Source organism: Urocitellus parryii, chromosome 1, assembly GCF_045843805.1.
Source record: "Urocitellus parryii isolate mUroPar1 chromosome 1, mUroPar1.hap1, whole genome shotgun sequence".
Lineage (NCBI taxonomy): Eukaryota > Metazoa > Chordata > Mammalia > Rodentia > Sciuridae > Urocitellus > Urocitellus parryii.
In genome coordinates this window covers 60,819,626-60,830,094 of record NC_135531.1, presented here as the reverse complement: position 1 = coordinate 60,830,094, position 10,469 = coordinate 60,819,626, and the positions used below count along the sequence as shown (strand labels likewise).

The following is a 10,469-nucleotide window of genomic DNA, read 5'->3' as shown; positions in this document are numbered from 1 at the left end:
AGGAATGGAAATCTGGGAAAATTGCATGGAAACATTTGGGTAGATGTGGTTTAGACCAAGATTTTCAAATGCCCAGAACCCCTTAAGATTTTCCCAGAAGTGGAAGCAACTTACCCTCATACCCACACCCCCTTCTCAAATAGCCTTCCTCTATGTAAAGTCAGTCACTTCATCTGAGGTATTTGCCTTATGAGCTGATTCCAGTTCTCCTGGGGGCCCTATCACATCTCTTTGCCTCTGGATCTTTTTTAAAAAATATTTATTTATTTATTTTTAGTTATATGAGGACACAATATCTTTATTTTATTTTTATGTGGTGCTGAGGATTGAACCCAGGACCTCACGCATGGCAGGCAAGTGATCTACCTCTGAGCCACAACCCCAGCCCCTTGCCTCTGGATCTTAAGAGGAGTTAATTCCAACATAAACCAAAAAGTACTAAACATGGCCTAGAAAGAGAAAGTTGCTTGCCAATTTATATGGGCAGCAGTTATGGGATATGGAAATCGATTAAAGGAGTTAGAACAAGGAAAACAAAATATAAAACTGGATTGGGCTAAATGTAAAACATGGATGCACTCATCTGGTATAAACAACCACATACTGTTAGGTCGGTGGCGGCGACTTGGCGGCGACTTGGTGGCGACTTAGTGGCAACTTAGAACAAAGCAGCCCCCAATCAGATGCTGGCGGAAACGCCTGTCAATCAGCCAGATCTCCTGACTAATGCCTGTCAATCAACAGGACCCCCCCTGGCCAATCCTGGAGTTCAGCCAACTCCCCTGACCAACTTCAAGGGGGCAAGGGACCCTAGAAACACCTTTTCCTGTCCCAAGCCCTTCCCTTCCTGCTGTAAGCCCCATAAAAGTCCAGTCTGGTCGAGCTTCCTCACGGTTTCTCCTCAGACCCTTCCCCTGTCCCCTCTGTGGGTCTGATTGAGTTCCCCCCAGGAGTGATATCTCAATAAAGCCTCCCCCGCCTGATCTGACACATACTATCTCCCAATAGTCTGTAAGTGAGACACTCCTCCCATGGAGACATAGAATCTATGTCCCTTCCCCTTGAATTCAGTAGAGTTATGCCAAAGTGATGCTGTGGGATATCCTAGGTAAGGTCAGAAAGGGGAAACAGGACACCTGATGGTAGAGGGGAGCCTGTAGAAGTCCAGCAGCCCACCTTGACTTTCCACCTTCCTGCCTTCCTTTAAATAACTCTCTCTCAGGTGTCCTGAGAGAGAGTTATTTAAAGGAAGTCATTTTTCACATGTTCATTCAACAAATTTAGCATCTATCATGCACTTGGCTGGGCACGAGACAAAGGAGAAGGTGACTCTGACAAGATCTGTAGTTGGGTAAACTAAATGAGCCCTAACCACACAGTGTGACCTGAGCCACAATAGAGGTCTACTTGAAATTTAAAGAAGTAAAAAGGGCAGGTCAGGAAGGACTTTGAGGGAGAGGGGACTCTTAAGCCATGTTTTGAAGGATGTGTATGAACCCACCATGTGTAGTAGTTAGAATAGGAAGGTTTGGTGGTGGAAAGCTGCCCTGGGCAGAGAGAAAGCATGTAGAGGAGGGCCACCCATGGGAATAAGCAATGCATGGGAGTGGGGCTGAGGGGAGAGGGGAAAGGAGGTACCCCAGGCTATAGAGATGGACCCTGGGGGCGAAAATTAAATTATTTTATTTCCAACATAAAATTTCTTTAAGAAAAAATCATCAGGTGGCTAAGTCATAACTCTAACCTCTGAGTATAATCTCAGTAGTGAATGTAGATACCAGACACTAACAAGTGCTAGGTAATTTGGGGGTCACTTGACCTTTTGCATTTTTCTACTTCCCTATTCTGGGAGCATTATACAATTTCCAATGAGCTTCATGTGATTACAGTGGTGCACACTGTAATTCCAGTGGCTCAAAAGGCTGAGGCAGGAGGATAGCAAGTTCAAAGGTTGCCTCAGCAACATGAGACCCTGACTCAAACAAACAAACAAACAAACAAACAAACAAATATACAGTAAAAAGGACTGGGGATGTGGCTCAGTGGTTAAGTGCCATTGGGTTCAATCCCTGGTATCAAAACACCACCACCACCACCACCACCACCAGCAAGAACAACAACAACATTGAGTTACAATAAATAAACATGATGGAAGATTTTTAAAGAAAGTAAGGAATTATATTCTATCCTGTCTTTTCTGTGGTCAGAAGGTGATTTTTTTCAGTATGTTTGCATTATTGAAGAACTATTTAGAGAAAAAGTGTGACAATTTGAATGTCAAACACAGTCTCTCTCCTGTTACCTTGATGCATTTGAAGAGTCAGTTTTTAGAGCCATTTTTCAGTCGAACACTGGCAGCACACACATTGTAAATCAGAACTTTCCCAGTTGAGCTCCTGCTCTTGTGCTTGCCCCATATGCTGCTGGCTGTTCTCCATTTGCACCAAGCCTAGCCAAGTTTGGGGGCTCTGTTCATATTCAAAGCTGCAAAGCCAGTTGCAGTGGTGTCTCAAGCCTGTAATACCAATGGCTTAGAAGGCTCAAGCAGGATTACAAGGTTTAGGTCAGCCTGGGCATGTTAGTGAGACCTTGGATCAAAATAAAAAATAAAAAAAGGCTGGGGATATAGCTCAATGGTAGAGGCCCCTGTGTTCAATCCCCAGTACTGTAGAGGGTGTTGGGGAGCCTCTGCAAGGCTTTGTTCAGCTACCTCACTTCCCTCATGGCATTCTGTTCCTTTAATGTCTGTCCTACAAATCTGACACTTAGGTGGTCAATTGTATTACATTTAAAAATTTTTATTTTATTTTTATTTTTTAAAAGCAATCATTTTATAAACTGTTTTTGTCATTAATACGTTATGAGCATATTAATTGTGGTGATACCACAGCTAATATTATCATTTGATTTGTATTTGTCGTTGTTGAGTGGAAGATCAAGTTCTGAGAGAGATGTACTCTGCCCCGTCTGAAGTTCTCTATTTTAAAAATTATTTTAAATTTAATTCCCACACTTTTTATTGGTGCATTATAGTTGTACCTAATGATAAGATTAGCTTAAACATTGTACATGCACAAAATATAACAATATAATTTGGCCAATATCATTCCCCACCCTCTCCGCTTTTTTTTTTTTTTTCCCAAGCACCTTGAAGTCCAGAACCAGGTTTATTTCTAGCTGGTAGCCACACCCTCTCTCTCTCTGCCCGCTTCTTCCTAGGTTCCTCACATTTTTACCTTTATTCAGTCGCCTAAGCAACCAATCGAGTAGTGGGCAGTAAATGTTCAATACACATTTGAATTAAAAAGTTTCAAGGCATTTTGTAGAGTGTTTTTAATTTTTATGAATATGTGTGGGGTTCTTTATCTAAAGATCCCAACACTGAGATCCACAATCTATCACGTAGTAAAAATAATCAGAAAAGTGTTTAAGATCTCCAGCGAAAGGACTAGATTAGATGAGATTCCCCAGTGCTGCGCTACGGTACTAGTGCTGCGCTGTGTGGGTTGTTGTAGGAACACCCCAACGATACAAACCTAACCACGGTGCTCTCAGCTCAGCGCGGCTGGACGCGCCTCGTCCCAGCGCCAGCGCTCCTGGGATCGCGATGGGACAGAACCTCGCGGGGTTGCGCTTTTGATCCTTATTGGCTGAATTGGGAGGCGTGGTGCGCGGCACCGGCCAATGGGGGTTGGCATAGGCAGGCACGTGCCAGGGGCTTGCCTGAGAACCTGAGGGTCTGCCGCTGGCGCCTAAAGGACGCTAGTCGAACCTTAGCCGCAAACCCGGGGAAAGAACCTGCTCCCGACCGTCGCGGGCCGCCCTTGCTTCGTACACCGCAGCTATGTGGGCCCCCTGCGGTCAGCTCTGCGGCCCTGCTTCCGCGCCGCTGCCCCGGGGCTGCGCGCCTATCACGCTGACGCCGTGGCGGCGTTGGGCACCCAGTTGGACTCCGGTTCTGCCATCTACCAGGTAGGCTGTGTGAGTGTCCTAGTGGCCTGTCAGTGCCGGACCCTCGGGACTAGGAGGTTGGGCATACTTTAACAACTGCTCTTCTTTTCTCTAGAGCTCTAGTGATGAGGGGACGCACTAGGGTGCTGTGAAGTTTTGAAGAAGAAAACTCGTTGTAGCATTGTTACTTGGGGAGTTTGTTGAAAATGCAGCTGCCTAATCCCCACTCAGTACCTTCTGAGTTTTCTAGGGTGAGGTCCTAGAGTTTGCATTGTTGTGGAGTCGTTAAGAGAATAATGGCAGCTAGGTTGGGAGCCACCGGCCTAGCACAGCTAGCGCTGAACTATGCTTACTAGATTTTAATAATTATATTAATAGAAAATACATCTCTCCCATTGACTTTGGAATGGCTTTTCTTGGAATTGGGAGGTTTCAGAATGTCAAAGAAACAACTCACAGCTTGTGAAATATTAGGGCTGGAAAATCGTCTGTCTACGATTTCTAAGCTTAAACGAATAATATGTAAATTATGAAAATAACAAAATTATTTGTCTAGGTAGAATGTTTAATCAGAAACATTAAGTGATTACTGTGGTCTAGGCATTATTTTAGGTATTTGGTCTAAATATGTAGAAATGGAACTTGATTCTGGGGGGAGGATGGACAAGAAAGCTCCTCAGTGTGATAAGTGGTCTCTAAAGCTTAAAAAAGTAGTCACAGGGGCTGGGGTTGTAACTCAGCCGTAGAGCGAAGTGCCTACCACATGTGAGGCACTGGGTTGGATCCCTAATACCACCTAAAAATAAATAAAATAAAGGTATTGTGTACATTTACAACTAAATTTTTTTTAAAAGCTAGGTATAATAGGAAGTAATAGGTGAGATGGATCTTTGTTGTAAAAGAGCTAGCCAAATTCAGAATGGAGAAAGGAGTTCAGACTATACCAAGAGAGTTTCAAAAATATAGGTATTAAACTTAGATTATTAAAGTGTGTAAACTGGATGTAGTGACACGTGCCTGTAGTCCCAGCATTCAGAAGGTTGATGTGGGAGGATCATTTGAGACCAGCCTGGGCAACATAGTAAGATCTACATCTCAAAAAAAAAGTATATAATGGTTGTGAGGACTTGGAAGACAAAGGAGGTCCCTGCCTTATTTAGATTTACAATGCCACATTTAGATTTCATTTTGCAGGCTATCCACTAGAATATTTAAGTAGAGAAGTTACATGATCCTATGGATTCAGTGGAATCATCAGTGTGGTGGCAATGTGGAGGATGGATTGGTACCTAAAGTTAGGTGACAGTTAAGAGTTGAGTCTTGAGATGATGATGTGGGGGTCAGAGCTATGGTTCTAAGTAGGAGGAAGGGTATGTATACCTGAGGAGCAGATATTAGAATTAATGATGGAGTAGAATGGGAAGAAGTGAGTGAGGAATCATTGATGACAGTGGAGTTTCTAATGGGGCCTGGGTATATAGGTAAATGATGGTGCCATTAGTTCAAAGAAGGCTTATAGGACCAGGAATAAGTTTGATGATAAGAGATAAGATATTTGTGATGGGTTTTGTTTGAATCATCTTTTTTTCAGTCGTGCTTTATAATAATCTAAACATATCAGTAGCCCACAACAGCAAATCTCAATTTCTTGCTCACATTATGGGTTGGTTGCCGCAGTCTGGCTGGGCACAAATCACGAGCCACTGAAGCAGGAACCAACTTTATTTCCAAACTCCCCTGAACGCCACTCGTGTGGCCCTCTCAGGGACACCACACACCAACCAGAACTCCTTTCCCCAGAACTTCACTAACCAACACAAACTCCCCAGGAATCCCAGCAAGAACTCCAAAGTAGCAGGCGCCTGAGGCGGAGAGCAGGGGTCTATATACAATTGAATACACAGCTTAACTTAACCATCATCATCTCAATGGCTCGCTGATGTCACCTCTCAACCACTCCCTTCTGGCAAAATGCCATGCGTTGTCCCTACTCAGCTGTGGCCCTTAACAGTTGGTGACTTTGGGTCAGCTGCTATGACTTGTCAAAGGACAAAATCATAGCAGTTTAGTTTAAGTATCTTATCATGTTCACTGAAGCTGGCCTGTTTGGGAAATAATACTTTCTCCAAAGTTCAGATAACAACTCAGTTTGGGTTTGGTGACTGTAACTTTATTATAAATGACTCCATTTTGACTTTTAGTCTGGTCTTTGTGGTCTGGTGCAGGAGCTTAGTCCAAAGGAGTGGCTTTCTGCAATTTCTTTTTTAATAGACTGTTTCACTGCAGGGTGGGTTCAGATCTGTTCCATGGGTCTTCCCATTCCTGGACTGAGGCTGCTCTGATTTAGACATGCCCTTCTTGTGGCAGAAGGCACAGGAGCAAGAGGCTGAACATAAATTGGGTTTACAGTTTCTGCTGGGATGTGATGAACTTCACATCCCATTAGTTAAAACAAGTAATGTGTCCAAATCCCAATGCCCATGGGGGAAGGAAGCATAGTATAAATGGCCCAGTTTGGTAGTGTTTTCTGATTACAAATAACAACTAAAATAAATAATAATAATAGCTGAAATTACATAGGGTGCCAACTGTTTTTCTGAAAATGTTATGTAGATTCACTCATGTAATTTATCATAGCAAAGCTATGTGGTTGGTACTGTTGTTATTTCTGTTTTGTAAATGGGGATACTGAGGTACATAGAAGTCAAGTAATGTGTCAGTGGCTCAGCTCAAATTCATTATGACTATCAGCTCTATGGTTGCTTAGCCTCACAAGAATCTTACTAGGTAGGTACTGTTGTTATTTTGCAAGTGACACAATTGAGATCCTTATAGATTAGGATTTGTGGTGCTGAGGATTAAACCTAGGTCCTCCCATGTATGAGGCGAGCTGTGCCACAATACCAGCCCCCTCCTTTGTCTTTTATGACAGTTTTTGATGAAAAGTTGATTGCATCTGATATTAGTATAAGCACCCCTGCTCTCTCTCAAAATCCTGTAGAAAATAAAAAGTGGAACTACAAACCAAAATTACAATAATAATTTGAGGCTGAGGCAGGTGGATTGCAAGTTCAAGGCCAACCTCAGTAACTTAGCCTCACCCTGTCTCAAAATAAAAATAAACTGGCTGAGGATCTGACTCAGTGGTAAACTGCCCCTTTGTTCAGTCCCCAGTACAAAACAACAACAACAACAACAAAAGATAGTTTGTTTTAAAGTCTTTAAAGTTTTAAAGTCTTTGTCTAATAAGTCTCATGCCCATCTTTCTTTGGGGATAGTTTGTGTCACTTTCTTTCTTTGAATGGGCTGTGTTTTCAGGTTTGTATGCCTTGTGATTTTTTTTTTTTCTGTTGTTGGTTTTGTTGATAATTGAGTATTTGAAAGAATAGCCACCTCTCCTCATTTTTCAGACTTGCTTTGTATCAGAGCAGTCCTTCACTAACTAGCTGGGCATGTTCTGAGCTTTGGAATGATCATTCCAGGACTTTCCTGAGCATGCTCGTGGTTTGGGCCTGTGTGTGGCTGTTCAATCACCTTGACATGTAGTTGCTTTTTTTGTGTGTGTGTAGGGGTTCTGGGAATTGAATTCCAGGCCTGGTGTGTGCTAGACAAGTGCTCTCCCTCTGAGCTACATCCCTAGCCTTTTTTTTTTTTTTTTGTTCTGGTACCAGGAATTGAACCCAGGGATCCTTAACCACTGCTGCATACTCCAGCATTTTTTTTTTCCAATGGATCTTTATTTTTATTTATTTGTATGTGGTGCTGAGAATTGAACCCAATGCCTCACTCATGCTAGGCAAACGCTCTACCACTGAGCCACAACTCTAGCCCTCCCTAGCCCTTCTTATGATTTATTTTGAGACAGCATCTTGCTAAGTTGCTTAGGGCCTCACTAAGTTGCTGAGGCTGTCTTTGAATTTGAGACATTCCTGCCTCAGCCTTTTGAGTTACTAGGATTAAAGGTGTGTGCCTCTGTGCTTGGCTTCCTATACCCTTTTATTTTATTTTAAGATAAAGTCTGACTATTGTCCAGGCTGACCTCAAACTTGCAATCCTCCTGCATCAGCCTTCCCAGCAGTTGGGCTTCCAGGTATGTGCCACCTCGACTGACTCACAGCTGTCTTTGTGTGTATGTGTGGGGGGGCAGTGTTAGGTATTAAATCCAGGCTTCATGCATTCTAGATAAGCACCTTACCACCGAGCTAGACCCTCAGTTTCTAACAGTTTCCTTTAAAAATCTTAATTTTCCAAAGAACCTTCTCATACATTTTTCAGTCTAGATATCCCTGCTGCTTCCTTGAGCAGACCTTGTTGCTTCTTTCTGCCTGAGAAGGTCTGCTCTGCTTCCTCCAGTTTGGGAAAGAAAACTGAGAGCTAAGGTGCTAACTCCTCCAGACCAAGGCTGTGCTCACTGGGTGGGGAAAGGTGGTAAAAATGAGCAAAAGCCTCAGGAGGTTTCCTACTATTTTGAATGGGGCCTTTTCTTGATTGGATGATCTCTATTAGTTGCTATAGGTCTTTGACTGTTACAGAGTCAGTCAGTCACTCTCTCTCTCTCTCTCTCTCTCTCTCTCTCTCTCTCTCTCTCCAGGGGAAAAGAGAGGGCCTAGAGCTTCCTAGTCCACCATATTGCTGACATCTCAGGTTTGAGCTTTTTTTTTTTTTCAAATTTAGAGAAGGGGTCTCACTGAGTTGCTTAGCACCTCACCATTGCTGAGGCTGGCTTTGAACTCGTGATTCTCCTGTCTCAGCCTTCCAAGCCACTGAGATTACAGGCATGCTGTTGTTTTTAATGGTGATTGTTAGCTAGGAGTTGCTGTGACCTTGAGAATGTAACTTTTTTTCTCCATGTAAAATGTGTAAAGCTCTTGCCTGTTATGTGCACCAGTAATTAGAGCAGGGAAGTAGCTGAGACATGATGAAAAAAGCACTGGCCTAGTATTTCATGTATGTTTCAAAACTAACAAAGCATATTTGTGTGGGGGAAAATAACTGGAGGGAAATATGCCAGGATGTTAACAGTAACCCTAACAGTGGAGGGAAGACTTGGTGTAGTTTGTTGATTTAAGAACAGTTAATGGCTTCTTAGAACAATGCCTAAAATGTAAAGAAACATTAGCTTTTCCTTCACAGCAGGCGTGCACGCTGCCACTGGTGCCCCTGCCTTGTCCCTAGTGGTGTCTGAGAGGTCCCAGCACGTTTGTAAGTATGCAACACCAGCATCAGTGAGTGGTCGAAGATAGCCTTGGCTCTCTTAGCTGTTCAGGGAATGTATTGAGCATTGTCCTGTGCTGCTGAGAAAACAGACACTGACCTCCCAATGGAGCCATAGATCTCACCACAAGTAAGATGGAATGTGTAATCACGGTTGTGCAGAATCCACACCAGTGAAGACTCCAGACTGGTTCTTGCATAGACCAAAGGGTAAAGGGTGTAAAACACAGCCAGGTCAGAGGTCTGAACAACAAGCTCTGTAAAGACCTGGAGTAACTGAAAAATATCCTGGCTCATAGAGGGCTATGCCACTTCTGGAGTCTTCATGTTCAAGATTAGCACACAAAGATCACTGGCCGACAGGGCCCATTCAACTGTGGGATGTGTCCAAGGAGAAATAAGTGTGTAGCCTTGTCTGTTATAAATGGTTTATATACCTTAAAAAAATATTAGCCAGGTGTGGTGGTATATGCCTGTAAACCCAGACACTTGGGAGGCTGAGCCAGGAGGATTACAAATTAAAGGCCAGCCTTGGCAATTTACCTAGACCCTGCCTAAAAGTAAAAAATAAAAAGGTTTGGGGATATACCTTGGTGGTGGAGCCTTCTAGAGTTCAATCCCAAGTACTGGGGCGGTGGGGGGGGGGGATAACTGTTGCTGCTCTTCTTTCTCTATTCATGGTCTTTTTTTTTTTTTAAGAGAGAGAGAGGGAAAGGGAGAGAGAGAGAGAATTTTTTTTTAAATATTTATTTTTTAGTTTTTCGGCGGACACAACATCTTTGTTTTGTATGTGGTGCTGAAGATTGAACCCGGGCCGCACGCATGCCAGGCGAGCGCGCTACCGCTTGAGCCACATCCCCAGCCCAATTCAAGGTCATCTTATGGTCTGTATTAGCCAACTTTTGCCTCACTAATATGTCCCAAGCAATCCCAGGATCTCGAGGTCTAAAAGAAGAAATATTTGTCTTTTGCTCCTGGATCTTTGAGTTGGTAGTGGCAGTTCTACTTGAGAACATGACAGTTCTGCTTTATTTGCTTCTTATTCTAGGAACCAGATCAAGGGGACTGTGGGGGATGCTCTTCTCCTCATGGAGGATATTCGAGTCTTCTCGTGGGGGTCAAGGCCATATGAGGAGAGTTTGGAAATGTGTTCCCTCTGAAACCCTATTTGGAATTGTGCAGTGACTTTGTCCACATTCTACTGGCACATTCAGAGACTGGGGTGGGGAGGCCTGGTTTTCTCAGAGTAAACCATGGAAAGATGGAAGGAAGGAAGAATTTTTAAAAATATATTTTTTAATTAT

The 10,469-nt window shown here is 43.3% G+C and overlaps 1 protein-coding gene across 1 annotated transcript in view; it reads left to right on the top strand.

Annotated features, from left to right (window-relative positions):
- Nucleotides 1–492: 492 nt before the first annotated feature.
- The window catches only part of Mccc2 (methylcrotonyl-CoA carboxylase subunit 2), an 86,446-nt gene continuing 76,469 nt past the window's right edge, over nt 493–10,469 (top strand). Inside the window, exons 1-2 of the mRNA XM_026393235.2 lie at nt 493–639; nt 3,778–3,972. Coding sequence (XP_026249020.2) covers nt 493–639; nt 3,778–3,972 — 342 coding nt within the window. The remainder of the gene's footprint in view (nt 640–3,777; nt 3,973–10,469) is intronic.